At 36.3% G+C, this 22,946-nt stretch overlaps 1 protein-coding gene and 1 long non-coding RNA gene across 2 annotated transcripts; one reads left to right on the top strand and one right to left on the bottom strand.

Moving 5' to 3' along the window:
- Positions 1-6,584: 6,584 nt before the first annotated feature.
- On the bottom strand, positions 6,585-16,928 carry LOC575738 (UDP-glucuronosyltransferase 2B1). The gene is made up of 4 exons (XM_030989731.1): positions 15,987-16,928; positions 13,045-13,273; positions 10,689-10,908; positions 6,585-7,147 (listed from the first exon to the last, which is right to left on the bottom strand). The coding sequence occupies exons 1-4, from the start codon at positions 16,869-16,871 to the stop codon at positions 6,856-6,858; spliced, it is 1,626 nt and encodes a 541-aa protein (XP_030845591.1). The 5' UTR covers positions 16,872-16,928; the 3' UTR covers positions 6,585-6,855.
- A 1,017-nt stretch (positions 16,929-17,945) lies between these two features.
- LOC115925582 lies at positions 17,946-21,681 on the top strand. Its single transcript, XR_004064830.1, has 3 exons — positions 17,946-18,050; positions 20,528-20,604; positions 21,044-21,681. It is a non-coding gene; the product is annotated as an uncharacterized LOC115925582 (long non-coding RNA).
- Positions 21,682-22,946: the final 1,265 nt, after the last annotated feature.

Here is a 22,946-nt window from a genome sequence, read left to right as displayed (position 1 = left end):
GGGGTCTTCTTTTATATTTTAGACCCATTCGATTTTATATTTAATCTTTCTCTCTCTTTTTACAGGCATAGTCCCAGTTAAACTATAAAATTAGAGAAAAAAATCCAGCATTCACAAAGATTAATCCTCATAAATTCGATAATTACAGGCCCATTTCCATTCTTCCAATCATATCGAAATTGTTATAAAAAATACATTTATAATAGATTATATTTATTCTGCTTAAATCAAATTAGTCTTCCTGACTCCCAATAATAATAATAATAATAATGAACGTTATTTGTATAGCGCATATCACTAATACAAAGAAAGTCCATATATGCGCTTAGAAAAGAAGGAAATAGAGATAGGGCGAAATAGAAATGAACATTATGCCTGATACATGAAAATAATTAATTACAAACAATAATAATGATACACAATTCCTATATAGCTTACATGTATTAGATTGAACATTCAGGTAATACAAATTTAAACATTAAAATTAAGCTCTTACGTCAGACCGGGAGGGAGTCCAATAATCAACTGGGAAGAGAATGTCAAGAACTGAAGTGGACTCAAACTGCAAGAGTGCACTAGATTGGCAGAAGATGTTGCAAATTAAATATTAAATACGGTTTTAGAAAACATCATTCGATTAAATTATGGTTTGATATATTTACAAGATAAAGTTCTGCCAGCAATTAATACTAATACATTTGTTTTGGGCATTTTCATGGACCTATATAAGGCCTTTGATATAGTTGATCATGGAATAATCTTGTCAAAATAGGAACACTATAATAATAATAATAACTAGACTTTAATTCGTCACTTAGACGAATTAGGTGATACGTATGATAATGGTTTACATAACGAATAATGCATTACACGATATATTATTTTGTAAAATGCTTCTCCCATTTATATGCTTCTCCCATTATGATCTATTCAAATGTCAAGATTAAATTGTGTCTCCTTGATCATCATGGATCTAGGAAAGATAGATTGAAACAATATATGACCTTTGACCCTGTGCAGTAACCAGTTACACATTTGACTCTAAAATACATCATGAAGAACACCTTTTGACGATTTTATCTTATTCAAAGAAATGAAAATGTAATTGATAAATGATTATCATCATTATGATAATGATGATCATGATCATGATCATGAGCGCGATCATGACATCTTATTGAAAAAAATGAGGGTTGATTTAGATAGCATATAGTCTCAGCTACAACATATTCAAAAATCAACAAAATCCAAGCAGAAATAACGGCGATATTGCTCGCAAAAGACAGGAATGTAGACTCCAGATTTGAGAAAAAGTCATTTCCCATAGGGATTACACCCAGAAATTAATGGATTAAGTGAAAATAGGGTAATAATAAAGTAAAAAGGGTTATTTATGACATTATTTGCGAATCTACGTGTTTAAACAATCAAAGGAGATGGTACAGTGAAGGTCAAAAGGAAAAAAAAGTGGAGCAAAAAATTGTTTGAGACACCCGGACTCGAACCAGGGATCTCGAGGTTGGAAGTCAAGTGCGTTACCGATATACCAAAACATCTCCCATAGCGATTACACGTAAACGGGAAATGGAATTCAGAAATCCTACTTTGCAAGTGAAATATCAGCATGATCCCGGCATCTAATCGAAAAAATAAAGGGCACACTTGTGATAGGTTATTGTCTCAGCTACAACATATCCGAAGCTCAGCGAAAACGAAGCTAAAACAACGGAGATTTTGCTCGCGAAAGACAGGAGTGTAGAATCCAGTTTTGAGAAAAAGTCATGTCCCATAGAGAATACACGCAAAATGCGAAAAATTGACATGCCTCCTTTAATCGCAAAAATACACCATGATACTTTTGTCAAAAATAAAAATTGTGAATACTACATTTGTAGAAAATTGTCTCAGCTAGAACATATCAAAATTAAAAAGAAAATTGATCCATATTTACAGAGATACAATCAATTTTCCAAAAATATGCTGACGTCATAATATGCAAATTGAAATTTTGAGTTTGAAGGCCATTATGATGACGTCATGAGTTAATTGAGGATAAAATGAGACATGAAATCATATCTGCAACTCATAATCTATCCAAATATGAAAAAATATTAGGAGTTTCTATCTATCCTAAAGAGTTACAATGAATTTTATATAGGCATGTTTTTGCCCATGTATTGTGGATAAAGATAACGCAAATCCGCGCGTGCTGTCAACTTTGACGGACGCTCATTGCGTTAATAAATGGTGAACAAATTATCAAAATGCTTGGAAAAATGTACCGAATATGATGACAGAAAAAAATCGGCGATTCTATGTTGCAAAATGCCAGTACGCGCGAAAACGCGCGCGCATGCGCGTGTGCGTAATTTTTTTTAAAATGCTCCATATGACCTGAAACGTATGCAAAAAAAATTTAAGACGATTTTGAGCAATTTAAAATTTTACGCGCGCGTTAACGCGCGCACAAACGCGTACGCGCATTTTTGCGTGCATTTATTGACCTGAAATTGACCGGTCGGATATTGATCTTAATCATGATAAATATGAATGAAAAATTACTATCCGTTATGAAGATATGATCATTAGTTGATTTTCACAAAATGGCGCCTGGATGACGTCACGATGACTTTGAGTCTTTGAAAAGTCACGCAGTTCTAAGTTAGACTAAGATCTATCATCATTGAAAGTTTCATGACAATGGCTTTATTCAGTCTTGAGATATCCTGCGAACAAATTCGAGGAAGAATAATAAAAACTAGACTTTAATTCGTCACTTAGACGAATTAGGTGATACGTATGATAATGGTCTATATAACGAATAATGCATTACACGATATATTATTTTGTAAAATGCTTCTCCCATTCATATGCTTCTCCCATTATGATCTATTCATATGTCAAAATTAAATTGTGTCTCCTTGATCATCATGGATCTAGGGAAGATAGATTGAAACAATATATGACCTTTGACCCTGTGCAGTAACCAGTTACACATTTGACTCTAATTTACATCATGAAGAACACCTTTCGACGATTTTTATCTTATTCAAAGAAATGAAAATGTAATTGATAAATGATTATCATCATTATGATAATGATGATCATGATGATCATGATCATGAGCGCGATCATGATATCTTATTGAAAAAATGAGGGTTGATTTAGATAGTATATAGTCTCAGCTACAACATACTCAAAAATCAACAAAATCCAAGCCGAAATAACGGCGATATTGCTCGCAAAAGACAGGAATGTAGACTCCAGATTTTAGAAAAAGTCATTTCCCATAGGGATTACACGCAAAAAGTAATGGATTAAGTGAAAATAGGGTAATAATGAAGTAAAAAGGGTTATTTATGACATTATTTGCGAATCTACGTGTTTAAATAATCAAAGGAGATGGTACAGTGAAGGTCAAAAGGAAAAAAAAAAGTGGGAAAAAAAGTGTTGGAGACACCCGGACTCGAACCAGGGATCTCGAGGTTGGAAGTCAAGTGCGTTACCGATATACCAAAACATCTCCCATAGCGATTACACGTAAAGGGGAAATGGAATTCAGAAATCCTACTTTGCAAGTGAAATATGAGCATGATCCCGGCATCTAATCAAAAAATAAAAGGCACACTTTTGTTAGCTCATTGTCTCAGCTACAACATATCCAAAGCTCAGCGAAAACTAAGCTAAGACAACGGAGATTTTGCTCGCAAAAGACAGGAGTGTAGTATCCAGTTTTGAGAAAAAGTCATGTCCCATAGAGAATACACGCAAAATGCGAAAAATTGACATGCCTCCTTTAATCGCAAAAATACACCATGATACTATTGTCAAAAAAAAAATTGTGAATACTACATTTGTAGAAAATTGTCTCAGCTAGAACATATCAAAATAAAAAAGAAAATTGATCCATATTTACAGAGATACAATCAATTTTCCAAAAATATGCTGACGTCATAATATGCAAATTAAAATTTTGAGTTTGGAGGCCATTATGATGACGTAATGAGTTAATTGAGGATAAAATGAAACATGAAATCATATCTCCGACTCATAATCTATCCAAATATGAAAAAATATTAGGGGTTTCTATCTATTCTGAAGAGTTACAATGAATTTTATATAGGCATGTTTTTGCCCATGTATTGTGGATAAAGATAACGCAAATCCGCGCGTGCTGTCAACTTTGACGGACGCTCATTACGTTAATAAAAGGTGAAAAAATTATCAAAATGCTTGGAAAAATGTACCGAATATGATGACAGAAACAAATCGGCGATTCTATGTTGCAAAATGCCAGTACGCGCGAAAACGCGCGCGCATGCGCGTGTGCGCAATTTTTTTATCAAATGCTCCATATGGCCTGAAACGTATGCAAAAAAAAATTGGGATGATTTGGAGCATTTTAAATTTTTGCGCGCGCGTAAACGCGCGGACGAACGCGCACGCGCGCATTTGCGCATTTTTATTGACCTCAACTTGACCGGACGGATATTTATTCTAATCGTGATAATTATGAATGAGAAATACTTTTCTGTTATGAAGATATGATCATTAGTTGATTTTCACAAAATGGCGCCTGGATGACGTCACGATAATTTTGACTCTCTAAAAAGTCACGCAGTTCTAAGTTAGACTAAGATCTATCATCATGGCAAGTTTCATGATAATGGCTTTATTCAGTCTTGAGATATCCTGCGAACAAATTCGAGGAAGAATAATAATAAATAATAATAAATAAATAAATAATAAAAATCTTGACGAAATCAAAAGGTGATACGTCTACGTACGTATCACCTAATAAATAATAAAGAAAAATCTTGACGAAATCAAAAGGTGATACGTTGACTTCGTTACGTATCACCTAATAATAGAGTAAATTTGTGTAGCGCATAATAAATTGTAAATTTCTCTATGCGCTTTACATTTGAATATATAAACAACACTGATACAACAATAAATAACAAAATAGATAAGCAAATGACAAAAAATATTTATGAAAAAGTAAACCAATTAATGCACCTATAATTACACCTATTAAATTAATTAACATTACATATAACAAATTCAACAAACGGACAGACACTCATCATGTCGAATCAGCCTTCCAACCAGCAACGGACAAATCAACTCTAGGAGGAGACCCTTGAAAACAAAAAGGTTTTCAGGGCTCTTCCAAAGCCGTCAATGCTCCCAGCAACTCGAAGCTGGTCAGGAAGCTGATTCCACAAGACAGGCGCTGCCGTTGAAAAGGCACGAGAACCATATGTTTGGGTCGATGTGATAGGGACAGTCAGGAGTTTCTTTGTTGAGGAGCGGAGATTTCTACGGGGTATGTAAGAGCAAATGATATCATGAAGATAAGTCGGGGATTTAAGAATCATTACCTTGTAACACAACATAAGAACTTTATACACAATTCTTTCTTTTACAGGTAACCAATGAAGGCGAGTTAACATGGGTGTTACTGGATCTCTCCAATTAGAGGCACACCATTAAGTTGGTTTGAAAGTTATTTTTGTAATAATACATTTCTATATGTAGGTTATAACCATAATTCTTCAGACTGTTGTTCTGTTACACACAGCGTACCACAAGGTTATATCCTAGGTCCTCTACTGTTTTTACTTGAAATCGATGATCTTACACATTCTTTTGACAAAATTTGTGATGACATCATGTACGCCGATGATACCATTATAATTTACACCCAATCTAACACTCATAATAGACAAAATAATATCAATACTGAAATAGTTAAATTCACAAAATTGTTCAAATCGACAAATCATTGACAATTCCTAGTAAAAACACATCATAATATTACCTTCTTCCATATAGGTAGTTTAATTGAAATTAGCAAATTCACTTCTTACAATCGACAATGTTCCATTAAATGAGGTTAAAAGTGTTAACTTTCTTTGGGTTCATATTGATTTTACTATGCATTGGGATACACATGTCCAAAAAGTTACTCAAATGGTAGCTAAGTATATTAGTAATTTAGTATATATTATATATATATACTATATATTATATTTATATAATATTTCACTTTTATATCGCGCTTAATACATCTACGATGTCTCCATTTAATTTACAGATATTGTATAGATTAGAAGACTCTCTTTCATCTTCTGCATTAATATTACTATATAATTCATTAGTTATGCTCTTGCATCTAAATTACTGTATTGCTGTTTGGGGCAATTGTCATCGTAATAAAATAGATCCATTGTTTAAATTACAGAAAAGGGCCCTTCGCATATGAATGGGATGTCCTTATCGTGCTCGTTCTGCCTCTTTGGTTAGACAATTGAAAAGGTTAAATAGTACTACTACTTCCTTTCTCTTCCTGTTCTATTTTACTTTTAAAATAAATTACCATTTGGTCTAACCATTTGTGATTTCTCAAATGCTCACTCGAATTACTAAATATATAATCATAATATCCGTTTTTAAGGATTTGTTTTCACTTAAAGACCTTCAATATTACTGGGCCAGAAGGGATTAGACCACACAGCGAGGTCACTGACAGGTGGCTATCTCATTAACTCAGCTCTCAACTAACATAAGAAAAAGAGGATGATGAGGGACCAACAGGCACCGATTGGGGAAGTTTTCTATATAGAGGGAGCAAGAGGGAGCAAGTAGCTACAAGTAGGACAGTGGGGCTTTAATGCCAGTTAAAACAAATAGCATCATGAAATCAGTGAGACATAATTTCCCTGTAAGACAAAGACATTTTTAAACGCAAGACAATCTTTTTTTCATAAAAAAATTCGAAGCAGTTTTTTCCCCTGAAATATGTATAGTTATTTTCCACAATCAGCACTCTGAACTGTAATGAATACACAATTAGTCAGCTTTGGATTTTGTGCTTTTGCCAGGTCTTACCAAATTAATACATATCGAAAGGCAAAACCAGAAAACGTATAATACTACCAATACGAACGCTATAACGATTCCAATGAGGAATGTATACACATCGAGAAGGTTATATTGAACGAAATTGAGTTCGTTGACAGGTGGTCGCATGTTAGCCCCACCAAACTTGATAGCGTGTTCGATCCAGAAAGCAGCCTTATCAGGTCCACTCATTGGTTCGTTGCGGTAAATGGCCGACACTTCTTTCGCTGTCTTGGTGTAACTGTTAAAAGGAGCAAAGTGAAAAAATAATCACAATAAGGGAGTTTCCAGATAGCACATGGTACAAATGATCCCAAATATCCACAGATCTTTTACACATTCATGGAGACGTTCTACTTTGAGCAACTTAGAATAATAACTGCCAAAGTCCTATAAATATGCTTCATGAATACCTTTTGTTTGCCCTCTTGAAAAGAATGCTTCCACCTGCGTATCTTAGAATGTACCGTTGGTGCATAAATGAATAATGTTACATAACTTTCATGAGCGCATATCCAGTATTCATCTCTGTGGGTTTTACCTTTTTGGTACAAATGATCTTTATCTGCCCATGCGCAGATTGTATTTGTAAACTCCCTTATTTTCGTCTTCCTCCTGTTATAACCTTGTCATGCTTAAAACTAGAATTGCTTCTTGTTTTCCAAATCATTAACGGACAATCATGCAATACTAGTCATATTTTTTTATTTTTTTTTTTTAAAGAGAGAAATAAAATATGTCAAATTATGCTTAACGAACGACGTTTAGACTAGGCCCAGCTACGCCATGCCCATTTCAATACAAATCACTACGAACTGAACTAATACATTGTGTCATGCCTGCATCATCTCTCCTGAATTCGCTCCTTGCGATAGAAATTGTACTAGAACCTAACTATCTTGCATTCGTCTCGATTTTTGTTGAAAAATATATATTAGGGTAATAATTTATTGTAACTCATTTATTCAAAAATACTAACATAATATAGCAGTTGAAAAATCTATTTCATTTATGCGAAACATTTAAAGGCCAAGTCCACTCCCCCCAAAAACGTCTGTCGTATAACTTCACATATTATTTCGTCTGTCATCCCTCTTGACCTCCAATACCAACAAATGACACAATAATACACTTCAATTATTGTGGAATAGCCTGACAACGACATTTGTCTGCTATACAAACGTACCGCAGACAAATAATATAACTTTCAATAGGAGCAGATAAACAAGGGAAACCAGTCAAAAACAGTTTTAGTAAAATCGGATAACTTATGATTTTTTTTTTTAGTATGAAAAGTATGGAACAATGGAAATCACTACACAAATTGCCAATTTAGTTTTCAGTTTGTGACGTCATGGCCTCACTATTTATCAGTTGCTTTATCCGTTAATTTCCCTTTTATCCCCAAAAACTTGATTTCCCCATGCCTTTGCCCAGGTCATATGATTTGCAGGCATGACATTTCACGAAATCTTTTATGAACTTTGAAGAATTGATACTATTTTCTGAATATTGTATATTCATAATTGTTGATTCTTATATAAATAGTTTATCAAAATTCACATTTTTCATGATTTAACTGAAATAATTACTCTATATTAGTGTATCCACACAAAAACATATTACTATAAATATTGCTTGGATGCTGGTGTGAGGAAATAATATTCTTAGGGAGATTTATATTATCAATATAAGAAGAAGAAAAAAAATTGGATACTGAGGCAAAGACGTCACAGACTCATGAGTGATTTGCTAATTTGTCTTGTGATTTTCAAAGTTTGTCATGTCATTACAAATTCATAACTTTCTTAATAGTTTAACTTTTTTTGATTGGTTTGTCTGATTTTTCTGCTTTTATTGAAAGTAAGTTATTTTTGGAGCGGACTTGGCCTTTAACCCCAGAACAGCACCAACTTATTTATGCAATCTGCGTTCTGGCGATTGGAGTACAGAGGATAATAGCAGGTGAAAGAAATGCTTCAACACCACAAACACCTGGGAAGGAAGTATCCCTAAATGTGAATACATTTAGTTGATAAACGACTCAGCATAGTACGTCATGCAATCAAGAAAATGGCGATGCCCATGTCTTGCTGAGAAACTTTACTTTGTTCTTGCTTTATGCCTTTCTCATACACTTTGGCGGGGAATCTTGTTGATTGATGGGCAAGAACGCATTAAACCTCTCAAAACAACCAAAGTTATTATGTGGGGTTACTTATCCTTTAACAAATACATTTTCGTAGGGCTTTCGCAAATCCAGATTATGATTATGCAGGTCATGCGAGGAACGTGATCAGGAACGAAGGCAGAATCAAATTATACAGAGCGTGTAAAGCAATTTTCCCCACAAATGTCATTTAAATACCGTGTGAGTAAAAAAATGTTTACACCTAGAAAATTGCTAATTATTTTAAAAATCATCTATGAACAGTAAATTATTATACACGTGTGTTATCCCAAATGATTTGGTATCATTTTTGTGTGGTATGTGTTCACGCTTCGATGAACACGAAGCATTGTTTGCGAGAGATTTTAGATTCGCTTACATACAGAAGGAAATAAATGAATACATAAGTAAAAATTAAATAGAAACAAAATCTCAATAAACTCAAATTGAGCCATACGCGTATTCTTTAAGGATGCTAACGACTTTGCCCGTATGATAATAATAATAATAATAGTTCGTTCTTTTATAGCGCATTTCAGGAAGTGACGGGTACCTGAATGGTAAATGATTCATCTCATGGAACGCATCAGGGAACGCATTCCCCACTCCAAACCAGGTAACACCCCCCCCCCCCCCCCCCCCCTCCCGCGTGGGCCTCGTATCGTATGAAACTGCAGGGGCTGAATGTGTATAGAGGAATAAGCCTCGAAAGCATTAGTGCAAGGACCTTGAAGACTCCGTTTTGTCCGAAAGCCACAGATTATAAAACAGCTATAAGAAGATGAAGCTATGGAGTGGATTATCGAGGGAGGGGATCTCTTGTCAAGGATTTTTGATTTTTGACAGAAAATAAGAGCAAAGTGAAAGCAATAGATTCCCTTTTCTCCCCTTCCCCGTTCTTTGTCTGTCTGTCTTTGTCCGTCTCTTCCTGTGCCTCTGTTCCTGTGAGTTTAAAGGTAGAGACCAGTATTGGAAACGCCCCAATTTCAAAAAATGAAATGGAAGCTCTCATTACCAATCATGTGAAAGAATATGTTTTGACTATGTCATGATGATACAAAATTTGCCGGGAAACCGCCTACTAATATATTTGGTAAATTTGTTTCTCTCATGGTCTGTGAGAAATATAGGGTAGTCCCATAAACATCTTTCTGTGTATAGTGCTTGTAACTTTACGAAGAATGGGCCAAATTTCTTATCATTTTGATGATTCCAGAACCTTGCAGATGCTAGATGCTAGATGATCAACCTTTTCTCATCGATTCCACAACGTTTCTTTCACAATGCAATCGCATGACCATAACTGGTCTTTACCTTTAATAAGCATGTAGGCTATATCTGTTTTCAAAAGTAGCCAAATGCGTCGTTGCCAGGGATGGGGGGAGGCGATTCGAATGAACGCCCAGTGGTTTGTTATAAATTACTTTGTATATGCACGCAAGACTATTTTCTTTTCATTTAAACAAATTTTATTTCACACATGTCTTCCACACTTGTACCATACCCTTTTTGTTAAAAAATATATAGCAATACTAATTCTATGAAATAAGATTTCATCTCATATACAAATATTATCATCTAGACTATATGCTATTTTTAAAGTTAACAATACCTTGGATTGCCTATGACCTCTTCAATGGTTTCGTAGATGACATCAGCACTCAGGGACATTTTATCGAGTCTCTTGCCCATACCTCTCACCTCGATCCTGGCTGCGACATCGGGTTGGTCGCTGTGAAGAGGAATGACTACGATGGGTACACCGTGATAGCTGGCCTCCTGGAAACCATTATTACCTCCTTGGTACATCAACATTCGGGTCTTGGGATGACCTGGAGGAGAGGGTTATGTAAGATGATAAATACTGAGTCATAACACCGATCAAGCCTGAAATGCAGTAAACGGTATGTATATCATGAAATCAAAATCATAGGTGATAGACTGATAGAGTGATACGAAAATTAAAAGGAATACACGCAGTTCTACATATTTGCTAATAATAACTGCTCATGAATATGAACATTCTTTGATTTCAATGTGTGTAGGGGTATGTTTGTGTGTGGGTGTGTGTGTGTGTGGGGGGGGGGTAGAATAATGAATCAGAGCAGCCCTACGGCACGCATGCGCATAATCCCATTGCAACTTTTAATGATTTTTGACGAGTAACTCCATCCCCGCAGTGACATCAGGAAACCCCCAGCCATGCATGACTTATTTGGTCTATGGCTGCTCTTCAACGAACAGGAGTTAAGTCTTTTGTCAATTCAGTTTGTTGCTACAGCAGGCAGCCGGTGAAAACGAATTAGTTTAATCAAATTATAGAAATGCAAGCACTACTTTAAACAAACAGAACTTTGTTATTCCTACCTCATTTTTCCTGATTGAGGTGTCATTTGAAAGGGCATAAACTGAACTTTCTAGAAATGTGATTTTCCCTGTGAAATTCAGATACCGTCCGCCAAATGATTTTTTGGTTTCTTCTCTTCAAATTGATTTTGATCACTCATGCGTAAGACATGTATCGAATAAGTTGCATCAAATGAAAGAGGAGGATCTAAGATTTACAAACATGTGTCGTTTATTAATTATCATTGTGATGAAGTTATGATAAAACATCGATAATTCTCGGTTTCGTTTTCTCTGGGACGCACTGTATACAAAAGGGAACGGCTATCTTTGAATTCTTTTAAAGTAGATATTCATTGATTCTAAAAACTAACTTCATTTTCATTATTGGACAGTTGAATCTTTGATTCAACAAGGTTATCAAAATTCAATGCTTGGAAACATTCGAAGTAATGATTATTATAAATTACAAAACGCTTAAATACAGCCCCGGCATAGCACATGAAGAGCTCTCCGAACGCTACTGGGATGTGTGAGATCACAGTATGGACATGATTTGCACAAGCAGACGATGTCCCATGACATCTCACACATTTTCAGTGCCTTTTTCATCTTCTCTTGAGTTCTTTCTCTTTCTTCACTGCTGTCAGGCTAAATGTATTATCTATTGCCTCACTCTCAACCCCGCGCATGGTTTTATTTTGATGACAAATGCAGCGATACAAAAATAAAAGAATCTGTCGCTTGTAAACAAAATAAGACGCCATTGTATATTCAGCTGCACACACCGCGGTATGTTCGGCGTTTCAAGAGGGAACAAATGCCGTCCTTAATATCATTCCGGGGGTTTTCAATTTGAAAGTCTGGCTTATTTGATTGTTAATTAACCCCTATCCTGTGTATTTACAAACAAAAGATTTTATTTATCAGAATCGGTTTCATATCCCCTTTTGAATGGTTTGTAATGCCATCACATTTATATACACTAAACTCATTATAATAGACCATTTTCGTAATGTAACCAAATTTAATGCATAAGTCTTTATGAAGTGCCTCAATACAAATTATTTCATTCACCTGATAAGAATAATAGTATTTCAATAGACAGAATCCGAAATGCATACATTAGTTGTTGCCAGGTTGGACAAACATTATGGCTTGACCTACCTTGCAACACTTAATATATGCAGTTTGCATTCTGACTATTGAAATACTATTATTCTTATCAGGTGAATGAAATTATTTGTATTGAGGCACTTCACAAAGACTTATGCATTAATTTTGGTTACATTACGAAGATGGCCTATTGGAGAAATAATATCTTTGCAATTATGTTCATTCTTTATGGGATGTCGTCTGCTTGGGCTTTGTAACTGCCATTTTAGTAAAAATTATTTAGGATAATGTAGGAGAGTGGCTATCTTCACTTATTTTCTGCTTTAATTTCACACCTCAAAATATACTTTTTGGTTTATATGGACCAATGGTTGCCGATTAGGTTTTCTATATAGAGGGAGCAAGTACCTACAAGTAGGACAGTGTGGCCTTAATGTAGGGGATGCTATGTTTATTATTATAAGAAATTATTAAAGATAATAATAAGTTTGTGATAGACTGCATACCGAGAAGATCGTTTTGAGGTAGCCAGGGCATAGCCTTCACGTTAGAGGGTAGCTCCCATTCAGGCAGTTCTTTGAGCTGCCAGATGACCTTCTGCGGCAATCTTCGGAAAACTTCGGCAAACATCGTCACTAATTCGGGTCTGATCGTCGTGATGGACGTCGAGTAGGTACCGAGGGTGAAGATGATAACGCCATGATCTCCAGAACTCTGAACAAAGTCTTCTAACTCCTATATAGACAACGAAAAGAAATTAATCAATACTGAGACATCTTTCTTTTCTTTTCTTTTTTTTGGCGGGGGGGGGGTGGATGCTTGGTTCTGATTCCGTTTTTAGTTTTGAGCTGCACATACTGGCCCGAATTCACAAAGCAAGGTTTGAGCTCAGACCAAGGTTTGAGCTCAAACCTCCTTTTGTTTCGCCAAACCTCCTTTTGTTATTTACAAACCTGGTTTGTAAATAACAAAAGGAGGTTTGGCGAAACAAAAGGAGGTTTGACCTCAAACCTTGGTCTGAGCTCAAACCTTGCTTTGTGAATTCGGGCCGTTAGGTATGAAAAATATTTGGCACTTTCAACACATGCACTCAGTGGTTGGTCCAAGGGGCATGGGGAAGCGCCCCCGGTAAAACCCAAATCTGGCATAAAGGCCTATATATATATATATATATATATATATATATAAACATTATTTTGTTGTATCTGTAGAAAACCGATTTACCCTCTGATTGTGCCTCCACTGATATTAGCCCCGAAATTATAACCGATTTGAATTGAATTGAATTGAATTGAATTTATTCACCACTTTCATAAAAACATGCAAAGGCAAACAATATTTACGTAGAACTTCAATAGACGTGTGTTTTCCACTTAAGATCTTTATCAATATTAAAGCCTACAAGAACTTGGTTGAATTCGTATGTTCAATCAGATGTCCATTCATATATATTTTTTACCTCACTAGCACACGTCTTTGGGAAGTTAAATAACATAACATTGGTTTTTTCATAGTTAAGTTGCAGTTTATTTGCTTTAATCCACTCACTAACTTTTAGAAGCTCATTTTTAGATTTTTGATCAGGCATTCAACATCTTTGTGCTTATAAAATATATTTGTATCGTCCGCGAAAAGTATAAAATTCAAAATGGGAGAGACTGAATGTAAATCATTTATATAAATTACAAAGAGTAGGGGTCTATAATTGACCATTGCGGAATACCACAGGAAACTGATTGTAAACTTGAATTTTTAGAATTGAAAACAGTGAATTGTTTGCGATCATTTAGATAACTGCGAAATAATTTAAGAGTAACACCACGAATTCCATAATAATAAAGTTATGAAAGGAGAATATCATGGTTAATTGAATCAAAAGTTTTCTTAAAGTCTAAAAATATACCAACAATGATTTCTCTGTTTTCAATTGCCTTTGATACTTGTATTGACAAATCTAAAAGAGTATGCTCAGTTGAATACCTGGCCCTAAATCCAAACTGCTTTTTATAAAGTATACTATGTTTATCGAGAAAACCGTGTAGTCTGGTATAGATGCATTTTTTCAGAGACTTTAGAGAAGAGTGGAAGTAATGAAATGGGTCTGTAATTTGAGAATATATCTTTTGGTCCCTTTTTATGTATGGGAATAATTTTGGCAATTTTCAGGTCAACAGGTACAACACCTTGCTCAATACATGAGTTGAAAATATTGCACAACCGTTTAGATATCATGACATGAATAACCTTTGTCACTACAGAACAATCAATGGATTCAAAACCAGGAGCTTTACTATTCTTGAAAGACAGAGCATTATTAATTATTTCTTTTTCAGTGAGGGTTAAAAAATATGCAGTATGAGGAAAATTTCTATTTAAATAAGATGTACAATTAATATTACTTACGTTCCTGTTTATACAAGCTTTTATATTCTTAAGTATTTAGTCTTCTATTTCAATCCTTATTGCTTTTTTGATGCATACCATTGATTTGGAGTCGAAAATCACGTAAGAAATATGTGTTCTTTTGCTCTTTAATTAAAATCATGGTTAAGTATCTCACTATCATCACCATGCTCATAACTACCATCATCTTCATCACCACCAGTCCACCACCATTATACAATAGGGACTTTTAGATTGAGTGGACGAGAACACGACGAACGCCGACTGATCATGCGTGTCAAAGTGCTAAACTTCCCATGTTGACTACAATTAGAAATCTTTTAGATTGCACTCAACGATATACATGCATGAAGGAAGTAACACTATGAACATCACGGACAAAATATACAGTTCCTCATTCTACCCTCAACAATAGGCCATTTTCGTAATGTAACCAAATGTAATGCACTTGATTTCATTCACCTGATAGAAATAATAGTATTTCAATAGTCAGAATGCGACTGCATAATTATGTTAAGTGTTGCTAGGTATAGGTCAAGCCATAATGTTTGTCCAACCTGGCAACAACTAATGTATGCAGTTGCATTCTGTCTATTGAAATACTATTATTCTTATCAGGTGAATGAAATAGTTTGTATTGAGGCACTTCACAAAGACCTATGCATTCAATTTGGTTTCATTACGAAAATGGCCTATTGCTGTGGTAGAACATCCCTTCACTGCTATTGTGTAAAAATGTGTAGAACAGGTGAATATGCATGTGACACCTGTTCTACACATTTTGACATAATAGCAGGGAAGGGATGTTCCTTTGTCTACCTGAGGAACTGTATATTTTATGCGCACGCGGCATATACTAGTACCGTACTAGATTTAGGAAAATCAAGGTTGATGCATTCTCGATCGCCGACTGAGACGACGAGACGCATGCGCAGTGCCTTAAAATGACGTCATACGTTGCAGTCAAAGCTGTCAACGTGCAAATCTAAAAGTCCCTATTAATTCATCATCATCATCGTCATCATTGTGATCATTCCCCACGTACCTGGGTGAGAGGGGAAGCTGGTCGGCAGGTTAATCCACCTACTAGTACAACGTTTGGTGTGAGAGCGCGGGGGAAGTCTACAGCAAAGTGGGTATTAAACAAAAAGATATCGGCCTTTGCGTACATTTCTAGCACATCGAAATCGTGGCAGTTTTGACCCGTTTCTTTCTGTATCTCGCAGAACCAGCTGCTTACGGTTTTAGACACGAATCGCCACTTCCAATGCTCTAGCACATTCATTGTTCTCTGAAGAAATGTCATTCTATTGGTATATCCAGTACCGAACTCGGGCTGGTAGGCGCGGTTCAATGTCGATGATATATCCTCTAATATCGAACCAATCAGATTGGCTGCCGGGGTCATAGCTACAAGTGGAACTTTCCTACTTTTGTTTGTCTTCATTTCCAAGAAATCTCTGATGAAATATCCACAATTCCACGCTGTATCCACAACTATCCCATCGATCCCCTCTATGTTTCCCATAAAGGCCTTGTCTCTGAGTATAGATAAACAGTCGTTTATATTATGCTCCACTATTTTAAGCCCAGTCTTAAGCTGCACCTGTGAGCTTTCGAATGCATGTTGGCCAATGAGATTGCTGAATACGTCAACGATTTCTTCTTTGGGCACCGAGTGCTTGAAGATCTGGAATGAAAAATTGGAATATGCTGGGTCTTCCGCTCGATGTGAGAAAGCCTCACTGATGAGAAATGTAACATTGTGACCTTTCTTCAAAAGGCTCTCTGCCACCTTAGATCCGGCAAAGAAATGGCTTCCCATTCCATAGTAAGATGACATAAGGATATTGAACCCAAATGTACAAGAGCAACATCCAAGAAGTATGAAAATAAATGAAGTAAGTGCAACACATCGTGTGGAAGCCATAGTGCTTTATATTACGCATGCAGTGTGGATTTGCCAACGTCTGCATCCTGGGTGTTGTACAAAACCCCCGTCTGGTATACGTGGATCACGGTAGAGTGAATAAGTATAAAACTCTTCTGTTCCGTATCTTAAGACTTGTACCCCGCATTCACACGTCGGAGATATTCTTTAAAGCTACTATATAGGCCAAAAAATGAAAAGGTCAAATTCCAACGGCATTTGAAAGATAATACAATATTAGAACTTCACCCCAAAGGGGGGGGGGGGGGGCTTGAAAATGTCTTTATATAAGTGGGTATAACGACTATTAGTTGTCGAATCGTCTTAAGAGCTATAGAGCCAGTAAGTAATAGTCTGATTTTCAGACCATTGAACCGAATGGTATACGTTTTATGTTGCGCAAAGATTTGTCACATGTGGCATCCCTGACGAGCTGGCCTCAGATGGTGGCCCCGAATTTACAGCAGCAGCCACACGTCGGTTCCCCAGGACTGGGGTATCCATCATCGCCTTTCCTCCGTGGCATACCCCCATAGCAACTGTCGTGCTGAAGTGGGTGTTAAGACCACCAAGCGCCTTCTCCTGGGCAACGTACACCAGCCCTACCGCGGTGTCCTTGACATTGACGCATTCCAACGTGCGATGCTTTAGTACAGGAACACGCCTGACATGGACACCAAGCTCTCGTCCGCCATGTGCGTATTCGGCCATCCTATTCGGGACTTCATTCCGGTGGCTGCCGGTAGATACGAGCCTCACCGGTCCGGCACTTGGCGTGAGACCTTTGGGGCTCAGGAAGATGCACTGCGCAATCGCCACATGAGAAGTGCTGAACGCTGGTCAGAGCACACCAAGCGGCTTCCGCCCCTTACAGTTGGTGACCATGTTCGCGTACAGAACCAGATGGGACCACACCCCCTTAAATGGACCTGTCATGCCCCCTGCCCAGGCAGCTGCGACGACCCCTGCCGCTTCTTCTGGGACGTCCCATGACCCGCCCGCGTCTTATTTTTTCGTACCACGGCGAGGCCGGATTCCTGTTTTATCATGAATATTCATTAGGCAGGGTCGGGGAAAGTCTCGATTCTCTTAAATATTCATATCGAGGTGGGATCAATGCACGACGCGCGCTATACTCGCACAAAGTGAGAAGGTTTAGTTCACGGAGAATGCATATGGGTGAGTAATTGATTGAAATATCAGTAGATTAAGAGAATTTAGTCATTAATTTGAAAAAGCTGTAATTCGTGATCTACTGTAATTTCTTTACATTTTGAGACTGTTCTCAACAGATTTGTGGGGAAAAGGCTAGGAAAATATTTCTCTTGAAATTGCACTTTGATTTTCATCGTCGTGAAGTAGTTTGACTGCGGTTTGCCTTCATGTCATCCTTTAGAGCCCCGGGGTTCCGGCAGGCCCACGTTGGGGAATTTCGGTGCTCATCTGCATCAAGATAAAACTTTCTGATCAGGTTTTATTCCAAATTTGATCGTCATCGTGAATATAATTCACCAATCATCCATTGAATTTAAATCTAGATTTAACGTTACACCTTAAAATAATCTATGAAGTATGATTTCTTTAATAATCCAAGAGGGTTAATTCTTGTGTATATCTTTAGTAGATGTCGACTCTGTTGGCTATACTAGTATTACTAAGACTAAGTGCTATCCGTTCGCTCAGTTGCATCATTGGTGCGTGTCAACTTTTAGACCAAAATTGTTTGTGACCATGGATAATCAAACAGCTCCAAACCATATTTCATTTAGACGTAAACCTGGAACTTATTAATAAAAATATTCAAAAACAAACAAATTAGACCTAGGATTCATTTATTTAATGTTCAGATGTTGTGTGTGTCCAGTGTGCTTGTCAAGTTGTCATAACTTTTCTAGATCTAGACCTATATTAAAGATTTTTTCTTCTCCAAAGTGTGCAGTTCATTTGATAAATCTATTTATTGTTGGACGTTGTATAAGAGAAGACCCCTAGGGTAGTCGACAATTATGTTTACTTATACGCAGAGGCGGCGGAGCCTTTGGGCGGAGCAACTTCCAAAGTGGGGGGGGGGGGGCACCAACAAAAAGGGCACTTTCTTGAGAAAAGGGCACCTTCAGAGGGAAAATATACCATTTTTTTTACATTGGTATATACCCCTATTTTGTAATTACATTATCAGGGATGATTTCAATATTTGTTTCTCTTAATACAGCATTTAAGATATTGCTTAAGTATCATACTTTGCAGTTTTTGGCTTGCAGTGCGAAAAATTACATCTTATAAAGAGGAAAACCCAATCCTGATGGGATTATATAAGCACAATCTCATAACGGAAGACTGAATAGATCTGTGATAAGTTACATAATTATAACGTCTATAACTATGGGCAAGCGTAGCGAGCGAGCTTTGTGGGAAATTGCTTTTAGTCGCTTGAAATTAGGGACACGTTTAATGATGAGAGGAAAAGGGGACACTTATCGAAAGGGTTAAGACACTTATCAGAAAAGAAAAGAAGCATGTGTCAAAGTACAAAGGCTAATTATCAGAGGTGAAAATGGGGCACTTACACCTAAACAAAGAGGCATGCACCAGGGATGATAAGAACATGGGCATTTGTCGACGGAAAAGAGGCACCCATCAGATTTTGATAGGGGGCATTTATAAGCAGTGAAAAGGGGCATTTATGAAAAAGGGATAGGTTCTTTATAAGAAAGGAAATAGGTTACATATCATTGTTAAAAGGGTAATGAAAAGGGGAAGTGGCTCTTATTAAAAAGAAAAAGTGGCACATGTTTAAATAAACGGGGCACTTATCAAAGACGAAAAGTGGTACCGGTAATTATGATAAGGGGTAAGGGTGCTTATAAGGAAAAAAGGCATTATATAGGAAGGAAAAGGAGGACGTGTCAAAATAAAAGGGGCATTTATAAGAGATGAAAAGAGTACTGACTAGGAGGGGAAGGGGTGCTTGTCAAAGTAAAACAAGTATCTCTCAGAAGTGAATAGGGTCATTTACAAGAGATGAAAAGGGGCACTTAAGAGAATGAAAAGGAACTATTTTCATAGATGAAAAGGGGCATTTATGAGAAGGGAAAGGGCCTATTTTTAAATGGGGGCACTTATAAGAAAAAGGGGCACTTATTAAAAATGAAAGGGAGCACATGTGAAGATATAAGGTGCGCTTATCCAAGTTAAAAGGGGTAGTTATTAAAAGGGGAAGGGGCACTTTAAAAACTTAATAGGGGCACTTGTCAGAGTAAAAGGGGCACTTTCCTATGCAAAAAGGGGCACTTTTAGGGTACTTGACCAAATGGGAGGGCACTCTGCCCCCCCCCCCCTCTCGGAGCGCCGCCTCTGCTTATATGGTATGTAGTCCTCTTCTTGTTATAATAAACTAATTCTACTTAGTACTGCTTCGTGTTCATAGGCCATAGAAACCACTGTTTGATGCACAAGTTAAATCTTCCATTTAGTTTTACTTTGTACTGTGGTTCATTAAATAGGAATGTTGATTTCCACGCCATATTAAAATTAAGGCCAACCATGACATAAAAATATCTATTAATTTGAATTATGCTAGATCTATTTTATTTTGTTAAGGAGAAAGGGATGCCTTGATTGTCGTATTGATTTTCTTCTTCTTTTTGTTCCAAAAGTTTGAAACTGAAGAGCTGGAAGGAGGACATTACAACATCTCTTATATTTGCAAGATGAAGCAGAAAGTCCCATGCATGTACAGTTATCAGGTTATTTAGCACACACATATTAAACGACCACCTATTAATTCACTCAAAAGGAAATGGAACTAAGTTGACATTGCAAGCATATATAGTGGAGGGTATATTTTATTCTAGTTCTGCACCTAGTATACAAATATTGATGTCTTTTCTTTCTATGTTTACAAAGGAAAATTTGTCCTTATTTACAGGAGGTCCTGTGTTTAGAAGAGCCATATCAAATGCACATTGTAAGCACTACATGTAGGGTATACACAGGACCCCTCATTTTTTTTTTGTAAGGGGTACTTTCACTTCTTGAGCAATGAAGATGAAGAAGAACACAAAATAAGATTGATAAAAGTCTGTTTATAGGATGTATTATGGTTGATATGTATCCATCAGTATCAGTTTTTAATTGAAGTACATGTACCTACTTTGTTTTCTCTCATGTAGGATGATGCCTCTCTACAGTGGATGATGAAGGCATTCTGGTTTGCAAACTCAGGAGAGGAACAAAGAACAGATGTTGACGGGATCATATCTAGAGATGCGGGCCTACTACACTTCATACGAGCAAGTGTGCTAATATACATGAAGGTACCCCCAATAAATTTTTGTGGAACAAATGTCATGAAGAAAATTATAGATCTGAAACAGATATTTTTCATTGTCAGTTGACTTGTAAAAGAATAATTGACTTAATATCACAATTGTAATTTAGATTAAAAATTAAATGTCAATATAGATGAAATATAAGTCTACATTACGTATGTTTCAGTAGCATTATTTCCAGTACATTCGCTGGTCAAAGTTGTTTGGTCATTTTATGTCCCATACTTAACCGAGTATTATTCAATTACCGGTATGAGCACGAGTTGTATTACATTGTATTACTTATTTCATACCTTGTCTGATCCGAGCTCCAGCAGGCCTATCGTCTTAATGGGATCATCAGTAATAATTTAAGATGCGGTCAGTATTTAAACTAGTCTTGTACAAAAAATAGTTTAGGTTTGCCCACTAGAACCCCAAGTGAATTTCAGTCCTTCCTTTTTCTGAGCAGGTATCAGGGTGTATGTTATTAGTCATTGTTGATTTTTTATATATCTTATTTCATTTTTCCATTCAACAGACTTGGGTTATATTTTTTTCTGAAAACTAGGCTACAACTTTAGTGATGGATGCAGAAGATATATACACGAGACTACGTCTTAAAGATGCCACCCTCATATAATGAAAGAGGACAATAGAGATGGGTTTAAACTGGAATATTTACATGATATTTATATGTTATTTGTATTATATGTTTGTAGAATACTACATTAAATAAAGCTAATGAAGTTTATCATCTTGTCGACTTTCAAATAATTAAAGATAACTAATCCTCAACGAATAAACATTAAAATTCTAACAATGTCAACTACCATCTTATAGGATGAAACTGAGGACTGGGCAGAAAGATTCTCCTTCAAATTTGATTGATAAAGGTCTATCAGTCTATATCAAAGATTGAATTAATCAATGATATTTTGATTATAATTATACATGTTAAAATTCATTTACCTCTATGGACTTCTGTATGGGAAGTTTTGTAGATTATGAAATTATTGCTACTTCAAGTATTGTATGTAAGAAGGTTTGAAAGACAACACTCTAAATGCATTAAATATGGAAACTGCTAATCCTCATTGCCTTTCGTATCCAAACTGGTAGCTTTCATAGAATCATGTTTCGATGCTTCCCAACTAAAGAAAACAGGGAGTGGGGGGGGGGGGGGGCTTGCTATCCTCTTATCTTATCCTCTGTACAAATATGATTATATTAGAAGGATTTAGAAAGTGAAATTTTGAATTATAGCATTACTGTTGGTAGAAGTAATGGCAGTGTCGATTGTTAATGTGGGGGAGGGGGGGGGGGGGGGGTTCCTGGTGAAATTTACGGTATGCCAATGTCAAATTAATAAAAAAGAGAAAACTATTCTTAAGAATAAAAATTATACAGTACATGGGCCTCCTAACAAAAACCCTGGTACCACTGTTGTGTTTTGAGTGTGTTTTTTTTTGGGGGGGGGGGGGGGCTGGCAAACCAATTACAAATTTCCAGTGTTAAATTCAAATTTTTTCTTTAACAAAATTATGTCAATATATTGTAATTAAACAATGTTTCACTTTCCTTTTTTTCAAGTTAGATATTTGAATAAAATGATTAACATACTTTCCGGTTTCTCTGGCCTCTACATTAAAAATGTTCTACTTCTAGCAAAGCTCCTAGAAAGGCTGCAAAAAGGGAGAGTGAAGAGAATGAAATTGAAATGTGGACAGTAATGGAGTGAATATGGAATGGTTGATGGTAGTTG

The sequence above is a fragment of the Strongylocentrotus purpuratus genome, unplaced genomic scaffold (genome assembly GCF_000002235.5).
Source record: "Strongylocentrotus purpuratus isolate Spur 01 unplaced genomic scaffold, Spur_5.0 spur5_scaffold_18, whole genome shotgun sequence".
NCBI lineage: Eukaryota > Metazoa > Echinodermata > Echinoidea > Camarodonta > Strongylocentrotidae > Strongylocentrotus > Strongylocentrotus purpuratus.
This window is presented reverse-complemented; position numbering and strand designations above follow the sequence as displayed.

Excerpts from the sequence above, each read along its gene's own strand:
- LOC575738 (XM_030989731.1), bottom strand. The coding sequence starts at position 16,871 with ATGGCTTCCACACGATGTGTTGCACTTACTTCATTTATTTTCATACTT. Across the intron at positions 10,909-13,044 it reads ACCTCAAAACGATCTTCTCG|GTCATCCCAAGACCCGAATG; the intron begins GTATGCAGTCTA and ends CCTCTCCTCCAG. Across the intron at positions 7,148-10,688 it reads GAGGTCATAGGCAATCCAAG|TTACACCAAGACAGCGAAAG; the intron begins GTATTGTTAACT and ends TCCTTTTAACAG.